This window comes from Nicotiana tabacum, chromosome 11 (assembly GCF_000715075.1).
Source record: "Nicotiana tabacum cultivar K326 chromosome 11, ASM71507v2, whole genome shotgun sequence".
NCBI classification, from domain to species: domain Eukaryota; kingdom Viridiplantae; phylum Streptophyta; class Magnoliopsida; order Solanales; family Solanaceae; genus Nicotiana; species Nicotiana tabacum.
In genome coordinates this window covers 67,803,145-67,825,863 of record NC_134090.1, presented here as the reverse complement: position 1 = coordinate 67,825,863, position 22,719 = coordinate 67,803,145, and the positions used below count along the sequence as shown (strand labels likewise).

The 22,719-nt window shown below is 41.1% G+C and overlaps 1 protein-coding gene across 2 annotated transcripts; it reads left to right on the top strand.

Annotated features, from left to right (window-relative positions):
• The first annotated feature begins 18,642 nt into the window (after positions 1 to 18,642).
• Positions 18,643 to 22,406, top strand: LOC107806401 (putative RNA-binding protein ARP1). 2 transcript variants are annotated; one of them, XM_016630549.2, is made up of 6 exons: positions 18,643 to 19,024; positions 19,606 to 19,765; positions 19,961 to 20,102; positions 20,601 to 20,643; positions 20,762 to 20,996; positions 22,157 to 22,406. In XM_016630549.2, the coding sequence occupies exons 1-6, from the start codon at positions 18,800 to 18,802 to the stop codon at positions 22,174 to 22,176; spliced, it is 825 nt and encodes a 274-aa protein (XP_016486035.1). In that variant the 5' UTR covers positions 18,643 to 18,799; the 3' UTR covers positions 22,177 to 22,406. The 2 variants fall into 2 exon arrangements, with proteins under 2 accessions (XP_016486035.1, XP_016486036.1); XM_016630550.2 differs by having other exon boundaries at positions 18,660 to 19,024; positions 19,606 to 19,762.
• The last annotated feature ends 313 nt before the right edge of the window (positions 22,407 to 22,719 follow it).

The window sequence follows — 22,719 nt, the reverse complement described above, 5'->3', positions numbered from 1 at the left end:
GCGTAGCATGGTCCGCGATCGCGATGTCTGAGTTAGTGATGAACAACATTCATATTCTTTTATCCGCAACCGCATAGTGCCTTTTGTGGGGCAATGATATTTCTCCTTCGCGATCACATCACTTTTTTTGCAATCGCGTAGTGCATTCTTGGCAGCTAATGAATTTCTTCTTCGCGATCGCATATGAATTTTCGCGACCGAGATGCATGTTACCTGGGTAGCAGATATTAATTCCCAAATCGGGGGTTTTGTCCCATTTATCATCTTTTGAGCTAGAGACCCTGGATTTGAGCAATTTTGAGGGATTCTTCGCATGCTGGTTGGGTAAGTGTTCTCTACCTAAATTTAATCTTATTTTATGATTCCATCTTTATTTTTATTATTAAATTAGTGGTTTGCATTTGGGCAAAATGGGAATTGTGAGAAAAACTTTCTAAAATGTAAAATGGTGATTTGAAGGACGAACTGATCGGAATTTGGTAATTCTTGTATGGTTGGACTCATTATCGAATGTGTGTATGGATTTTGTGAATTTTGTTGGGTTCCGAGGTGCGGGTCCGCGGTTGACTTTTTAGTTTTTATTAAATATTGAAGCTTTATTATCCGGATTTGTCTCCCATGGTTTTTATTCATGTTATGAGGGCCTTTTGGGTAGACTTTTTAGTTTTTATTAAATATCAAAGCTTTATTATCTAGAATTATTTCCTATGATTTTTATTTATGATATTAAGTTATTTTGGCTAGATTTGAGCCGTCCGGAGGTTGTTTCACACGAGAGGGTTATTTTAGAGTATCGGTATAGCTTCTTTGAGGTAAATATCTTGCGTAACCTTGTGTGTGGGAACTACGCCTTAGTATTTGAGTCATTTATGCTAATTGTGTCATGTGAAGTCCATGTAAGCGAGGTGATGAGTATGTACTCGGGTTTATTTGTGGGAATTTGACCATTGTATGCTCTTAGGTTATTATGCTTATCAAAAGATGAAGTTGCCTTATCATGTTAAATCCTTTATTTAATAAATTTACCCTTACCTGTCTTATTGGAATTAATTGATTCATGTTCTACCCTTGTTTCCAATTAAACTCTTATGTGTCTTAATTGAAGTTATCGTCTCTTTTATTGCCATGTTATTTTTTTTCGTAATTGTTTAACCTTAATTAAAGTTATGTTGTCTCTTCGGTAATTGCTTAACCTTAATTAAAGTGATGTTGTTCTTTCCGTAAATTGTTTATCCTTAATTGAAGTTATTGATGTCTTTTCCGTAAATGCTTAACCTTAATTGAAGTTATCGTTGTCTTTTTCATAATTGCTTAACCTTAACTGAAGTTTTGCTATCCCTTTCATTGTTGACTTATCCTTATTTGAGATCATTGATTCATGATATCTCTCTTATCGTCAACTTGTACTTATGTGCAATCGTTGTTGCACATTATCTCTCCCTCTTGTTGAGCTATTCTTGTTGAAACCATTATTCTTTGTTGTGTCTTTCATAGTGAGCTTGTTCTTCCGTTTCTTTATGTTCTGAAGTTCTTGTGTTGATTTACTTGCCGTATTCTCGTGTTATTGTTGTTGTTGTAGTTGCTATACTCAGTGTTGTTGAGCCGAGGGCTATGCATGGTGGTGGTATTGAAACAGTTTTGAGGAAATGTTGTGGCTTATGGGTACATGTTGTGAAAGTCATTTTATTTGCTATTATGTTTTGGCACATATGATATTGTTGAGAGGATTATCCGGGTATCGCACATGAGTTTTCCGTGTTGTTGTTATTATTAATATTTGCACATGCGGCGTGACAAGAAGGGCTATATATGTGGGTTTGCGCATGTGGTGAGACAAGGTAGGAATATTATTATGCGCGTGCGGAGAGACAAGGTGGGCATTTACTTTATTATTGCATACGTGACGAGACAAGGTGGGCTATGTCAGAGAATGATTTGTGATGACTTGTGATGGCCTAGGGGTATTGTTATTGTTGATATTTGTGTAGTGTTGTGCCTACCTTGTGTGAGTTTTACCTTGTACATTTTTGTGGTGATCATTTCTTATGTGCCATTCATTATCTCTACTCTTGCTTGTTGACTTGTATCGTGATAGAATACTTGCACAAGCATACATGTAAGTAATCACCCATATCGATTTAAGAAGATGAATCCTGATGTTAGTGACCATTTACACGTACTCTCGTCTACTTTCCTTCTGTGTGAGCGTTGTTCTATTGGCACGTGACTTGTCCGTGCGGTCATGAGTCATTGTTATTATTGGCACGTGAGAGCTCCGTGCAAATATTAAATATTGTCACTCTCTTGGCATATGAGTCATCCGTGCGGTTATGAATTGTAATGTGGGCACAAGATGGCAAGTGATTAGGGTTCATGAATTGGGACCCGCAATTTGCGATTTTGAGGTTTAGTACCTTGTGGAAATTCTTGAATAAATCTGGTGTGAAAGCGATTGTTCTTATTGAGTTGTTACTTGTTTTCCTTTATTTGGTTTCACCAGACTTAGACTGTGTTTAGGTTACTCTAGAACACTATTATCTGTTTGTTCCCTATTGCTAATTGTTGTTTCTAGTGTTTCATTACGAGTATTGTTTTGTTATCCTTACCATGCTTAGCTTTATATTAACATTCTTTCCCTATTAGTTCACCTTCATACTTATTCAGGTTGTTTAGTCCAGTAGGTGTCTGGATTGTTCCTCGTCAGTACTCCACCGAGGTTAGTCTTGATACTTACTGGGTACCACTGTGGTGTACTCATGCTATGCTTTCTGTATATTTTTGTTCAGATCCAGGTACTTCGGAGTTGATTGATCACTAGCTAGCAGTTCGGGTCTTGCTGTGGAGACTCAAAGTAAACATATCGTCGCATTCGCATGCCTCGGAGTTACCTTCTGATATTGAACTTGTACTGTCTATTTCTTTTCCGGGACAATTGTACTTTGAAGATTATTCTAGTCAACTCAGTAGAGCTTATGACTAGTACTGCCAATTTTGGGATTATTGGCTTTGTAAAGAAAATTTCTATTTCATATTCATTAGTTTTTAGTTGAATTTGCCATTAATTTAGTAAGTGTTAGGTTTACCTAGTCCATTGTTAGTTGAATTTGCCATTAATTTAGTAAGTGTTAGGTTTACCTAGTCCCTAAGACTAGATGCCATCACGACATTCTATGGAGGGAAATTGGGGTCGTGACAATTTGCTTAAACTTAAGAGTGATGTGATTGTTATACTCATAAAGAATTTCACACTAGTGTAAACACGGTTTGGGAAAACAATCAAGATGATAAGGTCAAATAATGATGGAGAATTCATCAATGAAAGTTTTTCTCAGTGTTCTCAATCAATGGGTGTGATTCACCAAGGACATGTGTGTACACTTGGCCCTCAGCAGAGTGGGGTTGCTGAGAGGAAACAGACACACATCTTGGAGATTGCAAGAGTAGTGAGGTTTCAAGTTGGCATTCCTCTAAAATTTTGGGATCATTGTGTTATCATTGCAGTTTATCTGATAAATAGAATGTCATCTGTGGCTCTTAAAGTAAAGTCCCCCATGAGGTTTTCCATAAAAATGGCCAAGTCTAGCAGTGGATTGTCCTTCTAAGTTTCCAGGTGATGCACTCATATTGATCTTCTCCTAAGGTGTTAGCCTCTTCATGGATAACCCGCTCTGATATCAATTGATATTTTATACTTCAATACCACACAAGAGGGGGGGGGGTGATTTGTGTGGTGTCCACTTTTTCGCTTAAACTGATTATGGAAGGACCTAGTTCTTCTACGTGTTCCAACTACTACTATTGCGGAATAATAAGTACAGAAATTAAAGAGCACAGAGATTTTACGTGGAAAACACCTGGCTCAAAAAGTGAAAAAACCACGACCTACTTTTCAGTAGGATTTTCCAAAACTCTCCACTAAAATCACTAAGCCAAAAACTTCATTTATAAAAACTCTTTTGTAAACCTAGGATTAACTCTAATCCCGTTGTAGCACACAGCCTCAACTGTTGCGATAATTTCAAGTTAACTCTAACTTGAAAACTCTGAGTACCTAATACAATTGCTTCTAAATAAGCTGAAAGGTATAATATGAAAACACCTACTATAATTGAACTGGAAATAAAAGGAAAACACTTGAAACTGGTTCTTCTATCTGGTTCAAGCAGCTTCAGGTTTGCACGCTTGAATCACACACAAATTGCTTGCAAATTTCCTTGCTATTTTTCTCTCAATTAACGTTTAACTTCTGCTTATGTGCGTTACCTGTAAAAGAGAACAACACTGATATTTATGGAGTTAGTAAATAGAGATTGACTAGAATTCTGATGCTACTCTTCTTGGGTAGAAGAGTTCTAGTTGATCTCAACTTCTAACTCTATCCTTCTCTTAAATCGTGTTCTCTTTGAGTAAGGAGTCTTTCTCCTTATCCAATATCTAACCTTTTCGATCAGGATCAGGAGATATCACTTCTGGTAAGCTAGGTTTATCTCCGTCAAGTGCATCTCACATGCTAGAGTTGACCATATCTGTGCTTCACTAGGATGGACCTGGTCCTTGTCTGAGTTTCTTTGTCAATCTTCAAAACTCTCCTTTACTTGGGCCAACAGTTAGTGTGTACAGTGTAATCGGGGAAGGGGGGTCCGATTTCTTATTATCAAAGCACCTCAGAAGACCATCTCGAAGTATCGAGGCTACACAGTTATGATCGAGTCTTCTCCCTCAAGGCTCGTCGGCACTCGGTCTTAGGGAAATATTGACCACCGTCACGGTAGAAACGAGGATTTCCCAAGGCATGCGGCTAGGGCTGAAAGAGCCTAGAGAGCTACTCTAAGATCCGAGTCAGGGTGTCATCTAGTGGTCACATCTCCATATCTTTGTAATTTATACCTGTTGCACTATGATGTGATTTCCCTCCTATATAAAGGAGATCCCTATCACTTTGTAAGGGTTGGTCACTTCAGTTGCTCCACATGAAAATATACAAAAACTCTCTATTTCACTCTCTAACATATTCTCTTGATATTGTAGCTTTCATTTATTATCTCCATATTTGTTCATAATTTATTGCTTATCGTTGGCTTAGAGAGTCCTCTTTTGATTGCCTCATAACTGTTAGCCCTACCCCGATTACCCTTAATAGCTTGTAGCCGAGCCTTGAGATCAACCTCGAGGCCCGGAATCGACAAGCCCGAGGCCCCGAGTAACCAACCTATCGGTTTGGTTATAGCTCTCTCCTTTACTTTGTTTCGTCTCTAAATCTCATATACTTAGCATCAACTGCTTAACAAACTAACATAAAAATAGATCACATATTTTTAGAGTCCCATCAACAAATTTAATTGTTATTACCATTTTCACGGTAAATAGTTTGGCGCCCACCGTGGGGCTAAAAATAATAGTGATTATTTTCTTGCTGGTTTTACTACATAAATCAAGTTATCTTTCACGCTTTTTCTTGTCCAAGATCTTCGATTTCAGGTCGAAATGTCTAACTCAGTAAGCGGAGATGAAAACAACAATCTTGAGGACCATGGGTAAAACGGTGTGGCTTTTTCATGTGTTGTTGTGCTGCCACAAAACCCTGGGAATTTTCCTGAACCAATCCATGTGGATGTGGTCTCGCGCGACTCCCAATGCATCAATATAAGCTCGCACACCGACAGGCGCGTGCGTCAGGGAAATCCACAAGAAGCTCTGAAAACACTGACAAGGGAAGAACGTGAGGTTAACCTTCATGTTATTTTTGAAATATTGCAGGCACAACAGCTAGCTATTGCTCAGCTGCAAAGTCACCAGAAAACTCCCAGCACGGTAACACCGGGGACAGCTTCCCCAACTGAACAGGTATTGGAGAGATCAAGCAATAATGGGTCGATGACTGGTCCGGACATCGTAAAAATGCTCAAGGACCTCACCAGGAGGATCGAGTCGGGCGAAAAGATTATAGAAGCCAATAACAAAAAGGTCAAAAATTACAACTCCAGGGTCGACCAAATTCCGGGCGCACCCCCGGTCCTGAAAGGCGTTGATTTGAAGAAGTTCATAATGCTGGATTTCCCAAAAAACAACAGGACCTCAGATCCCAATGAGCACGTTGCTGCATACACTTGTGCAGTAAAGGGAAACGATATAAGGGATGACGAGATCGAGTCCGTCTTGCTAAAGAAGTTCGGGGAAACACTCTCGATGGGGGCCATGATGTGGTATCACAACCTAGCTCCTAACTCCATAGATTCATTTGCCATGCTAGCAGACTCCTTCATAAAAGCACATGCTGGTGCCATCAAAGTAGCAACGAGGAAATCCGACGTGTTCAAAATCAAGCAGAGAGAGAACAAAATGCTGAGAGAGTTTGTATTTCGCTTCCAAATGGAACGGATGGAGCCACCGCCAGTCTCCGACGACTGGGTAGTGCAAGCTTTCACTCAAGGTCTAAACAAACGAATCTCGGCGGCTTCAAAATAGTTAAAACAGAATTTGATCGAATATCCCGCTGTGACCTGGTCGGACGTCCACAACCGATACCAGTCAAAGATCAGGGCCGAAGACGACCAACTGGGAGCCCCCTCGGGCTCAGTATATCCAAGAATGTTTCCAATGAGGGAACCAAAGCCGAACAAAGAAAGGTACCAGCCATACACCGAAGATAGGAGGAACGCCCTAAGGCGCAATCCACCTCGCAATGATCGAAGGATAGACCGAGGACAAGATCCTCGGGGACCGATCAGTAGAGCCAGATTCGATAGGAACGCGGGGCCAACGGGGGCACCTCACTTATCAGAATACAACTTCAATGTCGATGTATCAGACATTGTGTTCGCCATCAGTAAAATCAGAGACTCTAGGTAGCCCAGGCCCGTCCAATCGAACCCTTCACAAAGGAATCATAACTTAGTGTACGAGTGTCACAACACGCATGGCCATAGGACCAAGGATTTCCACCAACTCCGAGAGGAGGTAGCTCAACTACTTAACAAAGGTCACCTCCGGGAATTCCTCAGCGACCGAGCCAAAAATCAGTTCCGAGAAAGAGAGGAGGCCAAGAAGAACGAAACAAATGAGCTAAAACATGTCATCCACATGATCTTGGGAGGCGTCGATGCCCCGCAGGAACCCATGATGAGAAGGACAAATATATCCATCACCACAAAAAAGTGAACCCGAGGGTACATACCTGAGGATGCCCTCACTGTCAGCGAAGAGGACACTAAGACCTTGTCTCTGCCTCACAATGACGCACTGGTAATCTCTTTTCTTGTAAATTCTTTTTAAATAAAACATGTACTCGTGGATCCAGGTAGTTCGGTCAATATTATCAGGTCAAGGGTGATAGAGCAGCTCAGACTGCTTGACCAAATCGTGCCCGCCACTCGAGTCCTCAACGGATTCAACATGGCAAGTGAAACGACGAAAGGAGAAATTACCCTCCCAGTCACCGTGTCCGGCACAACCCGAAATGCTAAATTCCATGTCACCGGAGGAGACATGAGGTACAACGCCTTGCTCGGATGGTCTTGGATACACTGCATGAGGGCAGTACCATCCACTCTCCACCAAATGATGAAATTCCCAACAAAGGATGAAATTAAAACCGTCTACGGGGAACAACATGTGGCAAGGGAAATGTTCGCGGTGCACGACGTGGCACCGACATCATATCTCCGCTCGCAAAAGAGCCAAAAGGTAATCAAGCCACACCTTTGATTAAACCCGATCGAACAAAGTAAAGGACCGTACCACATCCTCATCTCGAGTAATTAGGACATATCGGTCCTCGAAACATCGCCTGCACAATCCCACACTAAGGTATAACCATCTCCCTTTTTATTTCATATTTCCGACTAACCCTTATCCAGGAGCCCGATCGAAGTAGTCAGAGCGCTAACCTAGCTCGAAGACATTAAGGTTTAAAGCATCCGTTGCATTCTTTTCCTTCGACTGAGTTTTTATCCCGAAAAGGGTTTTACCGGCAAGGTTTTTAACAAGGCAACATCTGCATGCTGCCTAAGGGAGACTCAACAAGTGTTTGAGGCTTCTTTTGCAATAAACCTCGAACACTGAGGGCATCCCCCCGAAGGTCATCCACTCAGAAAAGTCAAGAGATGCCGAATCGGGTCCCTATAGGAAAATGATGTACCGGGCCAAATGGTCGAACGAAATGTGTTTGTATAACTGGGCCCCCGACGGTGAAAACGTGTGCACTTATACCAAATAATTGAAGAATATTTGTTATCAAAGCATCTCACGCTCCAAAAGAGGCTCGACACCTTCGCAAAAACAACCCATCCACCGAAAATGTCCCAAACATTCGGGGACTGGCGTCAACAATTTAACACCTAAACGATCTCCGAGTTGGGACTCCAAAATCATAAGTCCTCAGATAAGGCAATGCAAAAATCGCGAAAAATCTCCAATGCCGAAAGTACCCCGAATACTTGGGGACTGGCATCAAAATCTTCAAAAAAAAACACGACTTCATGGTCGGGATCTCCAAAATTGTAAGCCCTCGATGAGGCAATGCAAAGTTTGCAAAAAATGGATCCCGAGTCAAGAAAATCTCGACGACTCGGGGATTGCCGTCAAGTGCCACCTCCATCGACTTATAAAACCCGAGGCCATAAGACCTCGAGCTGGCAGACTCGGTCTCGAAAGACCTACATAAGGCATCAATCATATCTGTAAGACCTCAACGGCCTGTAAGACCTCAACGACATGTAAAACTGTAAGACCTCAACGACATGCAAAACCTACAAGACCTCAACGACATGCAAAACCTACAAGACCTCAACGGCTTGCTACAAGACCTCAATGGCATGTAAGACCTCAACGGCATGTAAAACTGTAAGACCTCAATGATATGTAAAACTTGTAAGACCTCACTAAAGGCATAGGCCCGATCCCAAAGTTTCAACTATATATCGAACTTGTAAGACCCTTAAAAAGGAATACCCTCGATATAGATGCCAAAACTACTTCACTCGAGACTCGAAGGCTCCGGCAAACACAAGTGACTCCTGTCACACGGCTATACCAGCCGAACTAATGCGACTCGGGGATGCCCAACCGTCACTACAAGGTGTAAGAGCCATGGTCACCAGCCCACACAAGTCTTCAAATTACTCAGAATCTACTTCGGAAAGAACCGATTAAACAGGCTACCCTTGGCATAGGCAAAAGAGCTTCGACCATGTCAGCTCCAGATTACAGGCTTCGAGCTACTCAGCCTCCGAGCCAAACCTCCCGAGGTGCTCGAACATCGCCACAAGTTACTCGAAATCGAGGTTCTTCCCGAACTGATGACGAGTCAGGCAAAAATTACTTCAAAAGTCCTTAACGAGAGGAAAATAAAGCGTACATAAATGGTCGCATCGACCAAGCGCGTAAGAGCCATTGTCGCCAGCCTAATGTGCCTCAGGGCCATACACACAAAAGGTCGCATCGACCTAAAGCGTAAGAGTCACTGTCGCCAGCTTGAAATCTGAAAACTTGAGGATCAAAATGAGCTCGAGTCGTAACCCGATTCAGAGACTGGACCCAAAATAGTTAACTTAATATGCCTGAGAGCAAAAGGCGTAAGAGCCATTGTTGCCATCCCCCACTAAAAGGTCGCATCGACTAAAGGCATAAGAGCCATTGTAGCCAACCCCCACTAAAAGGTCGTATCGACCAAAGGCGTAAGAGCCATTGTCTCCAGCCCCCACTAGAAGGTCGCATCGACAAAAGTGTAAGAGCCACTGTTGCCAGCCTAAAGTTCGGCCATTCAAAGGCCAAATAAGCTCGAGTCGTTGCCTGACTCAAGGTCTGTGCTCAAAGCAGATGGCCTAATTATGCCTAAGAGCGAAAGTCCATAAAAGCTTACGGGCCAGTCCAACGAGCCCAGGGCCATATCATGACTCTAAGGATTCCTACCAACTCGAAGACCAGTCTGATGGCCAAATTCAAGATAGTAAGAGATACAAAAGAAATAAAGTTGCAAGGTTTTCTTGCATACACATATGCGAAAAAGCGCAATATCCGTCTACAGACATGCTACAAAAGTTCTACACACCAACGACAAAATCTATGCCCCCACCGAGGGCTACGGCCTGTCGTCCTCATCTTCGCTTTCTTAGACATTGGTCAAAAGCAACCAAGCATCACGCTAGTTCGCCTTTTCTAGCGCCAATTCCTCCGATAGGGCGAAGCCCCTAGCACAGATCTCTTCGAGGGTCTTTCTTCGAGATTTGCAGTGAGCATATTCTTCAACTCTCCCTTCACGGTCGAGGATCCTTCTCAGCTCAGCTTGAGCATTGGCAGTGTCCTTTGAATAGATTGCCATTTCCTGGTGAGCCTTAGTCTGGCTTATGGCAGCTTCTGCCCGAGCATCGACGATCTCAGCCCTGACCTTCGAAAGCTTGGACTCAAGCTTCGCAATCATGTCTATCTAATCCGAAGCATTATCACAGGCTAAGCAGAATTGAGTTTCAAAAGCAGGAACTTTAGCTAGAGCGTCCTTCCCCTCTAAAGCATGATCCTCCGCCCGAGCTCTCAGCTCATCATATTCATGCCTGGACCGACCAACTTCATCTCAAAGGCACTCCAGGGCCTCTATAGTTTTTTCCAACTAGAATAAACTAAGTATTAGCCTCAAGAACAAGGAGGCGGGGTACACGCTCACCCAGGATAGAAAATTACCCGCTCCTTCAGGTGGTTCTCGTAGTTCAACCTCCGACCCACCTCATACTATAAATGTGCCAGCTCGACTTCCTTTTCCTCACAAAAGAGCCTAAGGGATCTATCCTCATCCAGAGCTTTCTGTAGCCTGGTTTCACAATGAAGCATCCCCGACTTAAGCTTGTCGAGCGCCTGCAAAAGAAAGCCTAATAAGAAAGGAAAGGTGTGAAGCTCAAAAAACCTGTGCCGAAACTCACCGCAAAGTGAAGCCACCGGGCTTCCTCGAAGGCCGAACGCACACCTGCCAATCCAGTCCCTTCGGCCCTGAAAGAGCCCACTCCGATCGAAGTATGGTCGCTCGGTGTATACGACCCCGGGTTTTTAGTATCTCCTGAAGTATTATCGACAGAAAACAAAGGCGACAGCAACGGAGAAACCCTCTTTCCAGAACTAGGAACTGTGGACACGACAGGCTTGAACGATGCTTCCGCTCTGAAGCCCCGGTCCCGTTCAGCCTTATTTTGAGCACCATCACCCCGTAAAGGCATCTCTCCCTTATGGTCATCATTCTTTAGCCCGGAAGTTGGCAACCCTCCCCCCTCTCCAGAGGAGCGCGGCCTCACCTCGAACGGCTCTTCAATGCCTACAATAGCAAGCTTAATACGCATGAAGGGAAAGTGCCTCTCTAAATAAAGGAAGGGAGGGGAAAGTATAACACATCACTCACCATGATGTTTCGCTTCCCATCTGCCCCGGGACGCAGCTCATCACTTGCGCTCGTCACAAGTCGAGTAGGTCGCCAAATTTCGGACCCAATCCGGCAAATCAAGGACATCGCCCGATGCCTATAAAATCGTTGCGGGAAAAGAAAAGAAGGCACAGTTACGAAACAAGGCTTTCGTCATAGACAGAACTGAGAAAGCACGAGATGCACCACTTACGAGTATAGTTCCATTCCTCAGGGAATGGCATGAGCTCCACATGGATAATATCAGTGGTCCGCACATGGACGAAGCGACTCATCCACCCCCGATATCCATCCTCCTCCTCGTCAACAATAAAGGGAGTGGTCGATCGGCATTGCAAGGTCAGCATACCTCGATGGTGGAAGGGCCGGTACAGCCTGATAAGTTGACTAAGAGTAAAGTCAAGCCCCGCCTTCTCCACGAAAAATCTCATCATCAGCACTTTTCGCCAAAATGATGGATGGATCTGCGCCAAGGTATCCCGATACTCTAGGCAGAATTCGAGCACAACCCTATTAAGGGGGACCAATGTGAAAGGGTATGTGTACACATTCAAGAATCCATCGGCACGATCCGTGATGCCCTCACCAAGGGGAAGTATCTGTGGTACTACCTTTTCCTCCCATCCGCAGTCTTTTCTCACTAAGCTAAGATGTTCCTCTCCTATCGAAGAAGCAACCTTCAAGGCATACTTTCGTTGGTCTTGAACTCCGGAGGCGGAGCTCTCCCCTCCCTGTCGGCCAGACCCCAACATAGCAGCCATGACTATGACGAAATTAGAAAACTAAAGCGGGAATATATGCAAATGCGTTAGTGTTGGAGTAATGAAAGGCTAGCATAGAAAAATAAGGGCAACTACATAAAGTAGTGGGATCCCCTAAAAAGCAAAAAACATCCATGTATATATATGGAAAAAACGGCGACAATCCGCTTGCCTCAAAATCGACTCGGCGACAATCCGCTTGCCTCAAAACCGGCTAAAAGTACCATCATTAGTCCCGAGGTGGTACCCGACCTCGAGGACCTCCATCAAGACAAGGCTAGGCTCCAGGAAGTTGATGCCGCCTTCGCCAGTGTCGAGGTGGTACCCAACCTCGAGGATCTCCACCAAAGGGAAGTTAAGCTCTAGGGAGCCGACAACATCGCCAGTCCCGAGGTGGTACCCGACCTCGAGGACCTCCATCAGGACAAGGCTAGGCTCTAGGAAGCCAATAACGCATTCGCCAGTCCCAAAGTGGTACCCGACCTCAAGGAACTCCATCAGAGAAAGGTTAGGCTCTAAGAAGCCAGTAATACCTTTGCCAGTCCCGAGGTGGTACCCGACCTCGAGGACCTTCATCGGGAAGAAGTCAAGCTCTAAGAAGCCAAAAGCACCTTCATCAGTTCCGAGGTGGTACCTGACCTCAAGGACCTCTATCGGCGAGAAGTCAAGCTCTAAAAAGCCCACAGCGTTATCATCGGTCCCGAGGTGGTACCCGACCTCGAAGACCCCCACTAATAAGGAGATAGGCTCCAAGAAGAATGAGCACCTCAAGCTACGACCAAAAGGTTTTGACCTCCGGATATCATTTAAAACCAGGCAGTCCCTCGTTCGGGACCTATATGCAGCACCTCAAGATCACTTGCATTAAGTTCAAGACAAGTCTCCAAATGCCCCGAGTCAACCCTCACTCGGGGACTGCTCTCAAGGGTCTGGCCCGCGGAACAGCACAGGATTTCGCGGGAAGCCATTTCTATCAACTGAAGGCCCAAAACAATACTCGCATCTGGGTTTGATATTGGCAACAACAGATAGAGTCATGCATTCAGAATCTGCACAAACATAAAAGAATATAGCAAGCATCAAAGACAAATCGGGGAAATATCTTTGTATTCATGAACATTCAGTTACAAAAGAATATGATTACAAAAGCCCACGAGGGGTCCTTACACAAAAACAAAGAAGCAAGAGGGTACACATGTAGTAGAAGCCTAGAACCCAGACTACTCTCGAAGATTCATCTCCGGTATCAGCATCTCCGAGCACCACCCCCTCAAGCATGCGTCCTCGATGGTGATACCTTCAACCGCCACCTCATCTAGATTACCAGCTCAATCCCACGGAGCAATATCTCCAAGGGTGAAGGCAAAGAAGAGGAAGGCGATGCAGAAGAGGCAGAAAAAAGAGACATAGCCCGCCGAAGCCAAAGGTTGAAGATTCGGCGGGCCTCAACCCTACTCGCACGGCCGCTCCGAGTCCACCTTCCGGGACATCGTGCCGTGCGATCTTAATGGTTGGTGCGCCATTTTATCCCTTGGGAAAAGGTCTGAGGGATGAAGTGCAGCACCAGGCCAGGGTGGGAAAGTGAGCAGTAGTGTATAGTTCGAGCACTCTCCCGAGCAGCGGTGTAGAGTCCAAACGTTCCCCTAAGTTGGAACAGGCTGACCCCCTTCGTCTCAGCACCTCAGTCTAACGACGACAATAGGGGTAGCCGTAACAATAACAACGACAACAATGAGACAGTATAATCTCGCCTGACACAACAAAGCCCAGGTAAAAGGCCATGGCGTGACTGATAAGAACACCGCCATAAGACCTTAAGACCAGAGACCCTAAATATGGTGGGAAGAAACGGAGAAGAATAATGAGAATAAGAAGAAAGGAATGGAAAGATGTTTGGAGGCACTTGGATAAAAAGATAGCATGGAAAGGCCCCATTTATAGGGGTGATAATGTGGCCAACAATGCCATCAATGCCTTTGAAAGACGGATGGACAGGCGCAATCAATGCGCCATTGGAAACTGGATCGACGATGATACGGTCGCTTTGAAAAATGGGAATCAGCAACACATTAAATGACGCTAAAAAGACAAGTCCATAGGATGTACCGGTTATCGTGAAGGTTTACATCGTAAGTATGATATCATCACCATGACATCACTATGAGGAGTCCGAAGAGTTAGATGTCAAAATCGTTTCTTATCACTCATTTTTAAGAAACACATGGACTATCTGTGTACAGTGAAATCGGGGGGGGGGGTCCGATTTCTCATTATCAAAGCACCTCAGAAGACCATCTCGAAGTCTTGAGGCTACATAGTTATGATCGAGTCTTCTCCCTCAAGGCTCGTTGACACTCGATCTTAGAGCAATATTGACCACGGTCACGGTAGAAATGGGAATTTCCCAAGGCACGCGGCTAGGGCTGACAGAGCCTAGAGAGCTACTCTAAGACCCACGTCAGGGTGTCATCTAGTGGTCACATCTCCATATCTTTATAATTTATTCTTGTTGTACTATGATGGGATTTTCCTCTTATATAAAGGGGATCCCTATCACTTGGTAAGGGTTGGTCACTTCAGTTGCTCCACACGAAAATATACAAGAACTCTCTATTTCACTCTCTAACATATTCTCTTGATATTGTCGCTTTCATTTATTATTTCCATATTTGTTCATCATTTATTGCATATCGTTGGCTATAGAGATCCCTCTTTGATTGCCTCATAATGGTTAGCCCTACCCCGTTTACCCTCAATAGCTCGTAGCCGAGCCCTGAGATCAACCTCGAGGCCCGAAATCGACAAGCCCGAGGCCCCGAGTAACCAACCTATCGGTTTGGTTATAGCTCTCCCCTTTACTTTGTTTCGTCTGTAAATCTCATATACTTAGCATCAACTGCTTAACAAACTAGCATAAAAATAGCTCACGTATTTTTAGAGTCCTATAAACAAATTTAATTGTTATTACCATTTTCACGGTAAACAGATAGCAAATGATACATTCTATATAATTACACTTAACCAAACCTTCTTTCTAAACAGAGATGTGATCTTCAAGGAGAATGTTTTCTCTATCAAACACAAGAGATCTCCACAACCTTCTTTATTCTCTAATATTGAACTATGTCTCAATTGCCAACAACAGGATATATGGACTTTGGAGGTTGATCCTCTTCCTTCCTATAGGCAGCCATCCATAAGAGAGCCTTGACAACCTTGATTAAGATGCTTTGGATTCAAATGAGGAGTCTCATATGGACATTCAAGATGCTTTTGATGATGATTATGCAGAATCTACTATTGATGCCTTTTCAACACCAGAGGGTATTGCTCCAAACCCTGAACCTGCAGCACCTATCTCATTTGATGCATTGGCTCTTGACACCTATACTAGCCCGAGATAATCGGTTAGAACAGAGAAGCCTCCAGAGTGGTTATTTGATTATATTACTACACATGTTAGTAATACTTCTACTACTCTTTATTATATACACCACTCATTTTCATACTCCAGTCTAAGTCCCTCCTATAAGTCTTTTATAGCTATTTTCTCTACCTTTGTAGACCTAAAGAATTTTCATGAGGACTCAAAGGATGCTAGATGGGCAGAGGCAATGAAAGCTAAAATCCAAGCCCTTGAGGATAATCACACTAGGGAACTGGTCTCTTTCCTAAGGGTAAAGTTGCAATAGGTTACATGTGGGTGTTCAAGGTGAAATACAAGTCTAATGGTGATATTGAGAGATTCAAGGCTAGATTGGTGGCCAAAGGCTACAACCAACAAGAAGGCTTTGAATTATAATGAAATATTCTAACTAGTAATGAAGATTGTTACTGTTAGATCTGTGATTTCAATAGCTGCAACTAAGGGCTGACATTTCTATCAAATAGATATGTATAATGCCTTTTTACAAGGTGATCTACTAGATGAGGTTTACATGCAGTTTCCCAAGGATTTCATAAGTCAAGGGGAGAATATTTTAGTTTGTAGTCTTGTTAACTCCCTTATGGGTTGAAGCAAGTCAGTAGACAGTGGAATGTGAAGCTCACAAAAGCACTGGTAGCCCAAGGTTTCACACGAAGCAGGCTGGATCACTCTTTATTCACAGTGAAGCACGATGCCAACACATTTATCATTCTAATTTTATATTGATGATATGTTACACACCGGAAACAATCTTAAGTTAATTAAAGATACAAAACAGAAGTTGCACTAAGCCATTAAGATGAAAGACCTTGGAGAACTGAAATACTTTCTAGGGATAGAATTTAGCAGGTCGGCTAAGGGAATAGTGATGAATCAAAGAAAGTACTCCTGGAACTCAATGAAGAATTGATACTAGGTGCATTAAAACCAATGTGCACCCCACTAGAATACAATCAGATGTTCATAGTGAAGGAGCTAGATGATATCACTGATGTGGAAAATGATGAACCGTTAGAAGACAAGGAAAGTATCAAAGACTCATTGGGAATCTCTTGTATCTCATATTAACAAGGCCAGACATAGCCTTTGTGGTGCAGACATTAAGACAATTTATGCAGCAGCCTAAGAGTAGTCTCTGAGGGGCATCCTTAAGGATTGTGAGATATGTCAAAAGGGAACGAGGAATGGGTGTCTTGATGAGTAGTGAGAAGAGCAACACACTGAGTGCATACTATGATGCTGATAGGGCATCGTGCCCTAATTCAAGAAAGTCAATCACATGTTTCCTTGTCAAGCATAAGAACTCACCTATCTCTTGGAAGTCCAAGAAACTAATTACAGTTTCAAAAGTTCAGTAGAAGCTGAGTATAAAAGCATGACTTGGACAATTGCAGAATCGGTATGGTTGATAGAATTGTTTAAAGAGCATGGGGCAGAGGTAGAAATGCCAGTCAAGTTGGTTTGTGACAATAAGGAAGCTCCTCAAATTGTTGCGAATCCAATATACCCCAAGAGAACAAAGCATATAGAAATAAAACAGCCTGGTGAACATAAAGGGCTGGTGAAGACAGTGTATGTGAGCTCCAAATATCAGCAAGCAGATATCCTTTCCAAGGGATTGTTGAGATCACACCATAAGTACTTACTACCCAAGCTGGGAGTGGTGAATATATTTGCACCTACTAGCTTGAGGGGGAGTGTTGAAATATGAGTAACTTGAGGTAGAGTAAGTAGGGTCAAGTAGTGGCAGTTAGTAGTTTACTAGAGTTAGTTAAATAACTAATTAGTGGAAAGTTAGTTGAGATACTATAGTCAGATCTTTTCAGTTGTCGATTAGCTGTTAGTTAGTTATAGGTGAGTGAAATTGTATAAGTATGATTGCATGATTATGTGCTCTTTCACTTTTCTCAATTTGTTTCAGCTTGCTTTACACGTTAATCTTCCTCTCTCAATCTCCATTAAAGCAGAGCTCAAGCTCTGTGGAAAATGGCATAAATTCACAACTAGCTTGCACTTTGTAACTGTTAAAGATATAAAATTTTAAGAAAATATTAATTGTGACCGAAAGATCAACTACTTTTGGGCTAATATGGGAGACAATTTGCACTATATTTCTCAACACTATTTCTTTTCAATCAATAAATAATACTATTACGTTGAAAATGATACAAGCAGGGAAAGATCATTACCACTATGAAAAGGTAAAGAATTATTGTTTATGTTAAAAAAAAAAAAGAATTATTGTTGAATTACTAGTTTTAAAAATTTCACCAGCTACTTATCGCCAATTAAGATCAAATCACTATGTGAAAATTTGCTAACTTCAACGCCAACAAGGCTATGTGAACTCATCAAAGAATGAGCAGTGAATGGTGGTTGTACAATATATGAATATAATGTAAGAGATCTAACCTTCTTACTATTATTTCTATAGCAGTAATTTAATTTGGTGGTGAGAGAAAAGGGAATAGCGTGTGGACCCTCAAGTATACAATTCTGAGATATATGATCCATCGATGCATCCAAGTTTGGAAAGAAATTTTTTTAGCACAACACACAAACAAAGGGCTTTAATATGGTAAGTAAAATTAAAGGGGAGTAATGAAGAGTGGCATGATGATGAAAAAAAAGGAGACCACGTTGATGGCCTCAACCCCTCGTCCAACTGTCTGCTCTTCTGTCTTCCTGCTTTTCTCCATTTTCTTATTCTAATTCCCCCCCCCCCCCCGCCCCCCCAACCCAACACAAACAGTGTTACATACAACTAAGTTCTATGTGTATGTTGTGTATTTATGCATGTACATGTGAATTTAGTCATTTACCTTATATATACTAACAATTGAGAGAATTTTAACATTATGATGTACTTTAATGTGTTATAGTTGTTGATAATTTGCCTTATTTTTGGGGTTGCTATTTTTACTTTTTATGTTTATCTATAATATCTTTTATGTGATTTGATAATACAAAAAATATTCATTTTACATGGTAAGTGTATAGAAATTAAATTTATGCATATACTATGTATATTACTCATATTCCATCAATCTCCCAGACCCAACACCCACCCACCTTAACTTCTTCCTAACCCTACTCTCCCTCTAATTTCTCATGTTTATATACTCTTAAACTTCTCCTCTAAAATCCCCTATTGTCTCTCCATAAAACTTCAAATATTCTCTCTCTCTTTCAAGAAGTCCATTTCTCTGCATGCTTATCAAGATGACGATGAGCAATAACCACAATGTGAGTGGATATCACAACAACAGCAACATGGGTGATCGAGATACGACGTTGACAAAGGTGTTTGTGGGAGGGCTGGCATGGGAAACTCCCAAGGAAGCCATGAGAGAGCACTTTGACAAGTATGGTGAGATCTTGGAAGCTGTCATCATCTCCGACAAGCTCACCGGCAGATCCAAGGGCTATGGCTTTGTATGTTCTACTTCCTTCTCTTTGCATATACACGTATACATTCAAAAATTGCTACAGTATTCCAAACTTCACTTATCAGCTTTTTCTTACTGTCTCTGTGTGTATGTTTCTCTATATATAATCCGAAAAGTGACCAATTCTCTAGCACATCACATTTAGGCCGTGATTGGAGTAGTTAGTTTTTCTATTTAGGTGATTTTTGTTGATAATTGGGTTGTGTCTTTCAAAAATTCATCTATCTTGAGGTTGACTCTTAGGTGCAAAAAATGTATGCAATCCAAGCACTCTTTTTCGGAAAAAACCAAAAACTATTCGCACTCACATCAAAATTATATTAATTTATTATACTAGTTAACTGATGAATTAATCGTATCATGATTATATATTTATTGAATTAACGTAAACAAAAGTTTTTACCCTATATTGTAGTACATTGTATATGCATCGAAATCATGGGGCGTGCAATGCGTGCATGTCGATCTATTTCTGTTTTGAGTTTTTCCTCAACGGAATTTAGGCATTCAAGGTGGTACTTTTATGTAAACTGAATCAAATTTTCCCTGTTTTGGATAAATAAATAGGTGACATTTAAGGAGGCAGAATCAGCGAAAAAGGCATGTGAGGATGCAACCCCAATCATCAACGGCCGCCGAGCCAACTGCAATCTAGCATCCCTCGGCGCACGTCGTTCCAGGCCCTCTCCTTCTATCACTCCTCCCCCTCCTCCTCCTCAACAAGGTAGTAGTATATTTCACCTCGATAATGTATTAGATTACGCTAATTACTATGGTTTATTACATGATACACTGAAGTAAGAACACATATTAAATGATAAATTTCAAGTAACGAAACATCGAGTTTGAATAAATATTCGAGGAGCTCATGAATTAGTATCGTGTATATCTAATTTATTATTTTTCCTGAAAAAAATTGAAGGACTCAACGTGGTAGGACCAAGGGCCAATCCAGCATCACCTGCAGGCCACGTGCAATGGTACTATCCTGCTTCTGGGGCACCCCAAGCTGCTGCAGCTCCAGCTTCACCATATCACCATCATCAACCTCTTCCTTTCTATGGGTATTATACCTTAACCCCATTTATAGCCCGTTTGGCCAAGCTAAATCAGCTTATTTTAAAAAGTATTTTTCTCAAAAGTATTTTTCTCAAAAGTATTTTTGATGATAAGCAATTTGTGTTTAACTATTTAATTTGAAAAGCACTCATGAGTATCAATTAGTGTTTGACCAAACTTTAAAAAACTGATTCTAAATGTATTTTTTTCAAAAGTGCTTCTTAAAAAAGTGCGTTTGGAGAGAAACTATTTTTTTCTGTTTCTCCAAAACTGCTTTTGCTTCTCTTCAAAAACACTTTTTTCTTTCCAAAAGCTTGACCAAACACCTCAATTTTTGGCCAAAAATGCTTTTGACAAAAAAAAAAGGGTACTTTTGACCAAAAATAAGTTTGGCCAAAAATAAGTTTGGTCAGGCTATTAGTGACTTTGTTTGCACATCTAACAATTTGCCTAGTTTATATAAGGAAAAATAGACATTTATTTAAATTGTTGTTATTTTGTAGGTATTCTCCAGCTTATATTGCCACAGACATGAATTACAATCATGTGAGTAAACAAAAAAATTTAAGGCAAATTTTCATCATTTAGTCTTTTTTTTTTCTTTTGGGAATTGAAGAAGGCTTAATAAAAGGGTTGTTTTGATTGGTTGTGATGTGGTGGACAGAAGCTAAGCTACACAGGTGGGGCCTACATGAATGGGCATTTTTCTCAAGTGTATCCAGGTCAGGCAATGATGGGTGGCAACGCATTGATGCCAATGTACCCATATTATCACTTCCACCATCATCAGTCACAGACAATGGGCCTTCCGGCCCATATGTACTCTCCAACAGCTGCTGGCCCAATGACTGCTGTTCCGGCCCTTATCTCAAAGCCCACTTCTCTTCCTCCTACTGCAGGTACCTATTATTCTCTTTGTTCACTTTTAGTTGTCAAGTATTCCAAAAATAAATTTTTATTTTTATTTGTCACTTTTCGAATACCAAGAGAAAAATAATTTATCTTTCCTATTTTGTCATTAGCATTAATTATTCATTCCAAATTATTTTCAAATTCATTAAAATTATACATCAATTAATATAGGTATTATGGTAAATTATGCACTTATTAATTATATTTTAAGGGGTATGTCAATAGTGAACAAGTAAAAATGAACGGAGGGAATACTACATATTTTTTAGTCAAATTTTTTCAACCAAGAATAATGGGCCCAGCATACAACGCACATCCACGTGGTCAAAGGAGAATATATTCAACATCTAATCTATTACAGAGTGGCATAAATCTTTGTAAAGATTCACCATTCATAGGTCAACAAGGTAAAGAAGTAATAACTTGCTTAAGAAAGTAAAAATCTTCGTTGTTGTATTAGTCTACTAGTTCCGTCTCAATAAACTAGACCAATGTAATTTGTGTGGTTATTTCTTGTTTGGATAAACTATTGTGTTAACTGTGGTAAAGAACATTTAAGATAATGGTTAAAATGTAATGAAAATGCAGTACTTAGTAAAATATCAAATGAAGTTTGAAATATTTGTGTAACATTAGTTTATAGTACTAGTATTTTTACTTGTTAGAGGAGAAGAAAATTTCATTTAAGAAGTTAAAGTTTTTACAGATGGATAAAAAAAGAAAGAAATCAATTTCATTGGAATTCAAGAATAGCTTTCTCACTCCTATACACACACAGGAATAAATTTCTAACTCATACATTACATAACTTCCTGTCATTAAGTCCTCTCATATTAGAGGAATTTTATTTTTTAAGATCTAAAAACATATACTTTAGTAATTAGTACGAAATGTGAAAATATACAATTACTTTTACTATGTGATGATTATAAAGAATCATGGAAGTCCTCAGGTCACATGGTTTACAGTCACTTGGAACATGACCACGTGAGAATGCTCTAGGTGATCTAAAATAAGAATCTTGTAGAGATTTTCTATTCATTTTTTTATTTATAAAATTGTTTTTACTGATTTCCTAGTATATTAAATAAATAATCAGCAAGTGGTAGTTAAAATAAAATTGAAAACTGATATTACAAAAATACAGTTTGCTTGGCTGTGGAATAGGTACAATCGGAGCAGGTGGAGTTCTGATCAAAAGGGTGATGTCAAAGAGCAATTAGATTGGAGAAAGGTGGTGGCTGGATCAAATAACAAAGAGGATTATTATAGGCTGCTCAGAACAATACTATTATTAGAGATCTGCAGTAGCTCTTCTAATTTCCAATTTCATTTATTTTTTTCTTTTCTTCTTTGTAATTTTTTCTAAGCAAGAAAAAAGAAGTTATTATTGTCAATCAGGCGGCTAATTATTTAGATGTATTCATTTCCTGTCTATCCCAATGGCTAACCTATTGAGCTCAAGCTCTCCATACTGAACTTTCACCATCCCCCCCCCCCCCCCCACACTCACCATTATATACATAAGCTCAGGTACTTATTCGTACTCAGTACTCATATCAAATTAAATAATTTAATATTACCGGTTACTTCTTCCGTTTCAATTTAAATAAGGTAGTTTGACTCGGCACGGACTTTAAGAAAAAAGAAGACATCAATGGAAGCAATTGGATAAGTGCTGATCAATGATTTAAAATTGTAAGGTGGGAT

Excerpts from the sequence above, each read along its gene's own strand:
- LOC107806401 (XM_016630549.2), top strand. The coding sequence starts at position 18,800 with ATGCTTATCAAGATGACGATGAGCAATAACCACAATGTGAGTGGATAT. Across the intron at positions 19,766-19,960 it reads TCCTCCTCCTCAACAAGGTA|GACTCAACGTGGTAGGACCA; the intron begins GTAGTATATTTC and ends AAAAAATTGAAG. Across the intron at positions 20,644-20,761 it reads CAGACATGAATTACAATCAT|AAGCTAAGCTACACAGGTGG; the intron begins GTGAGTAAACAA and ends TGTGGTGGACAG.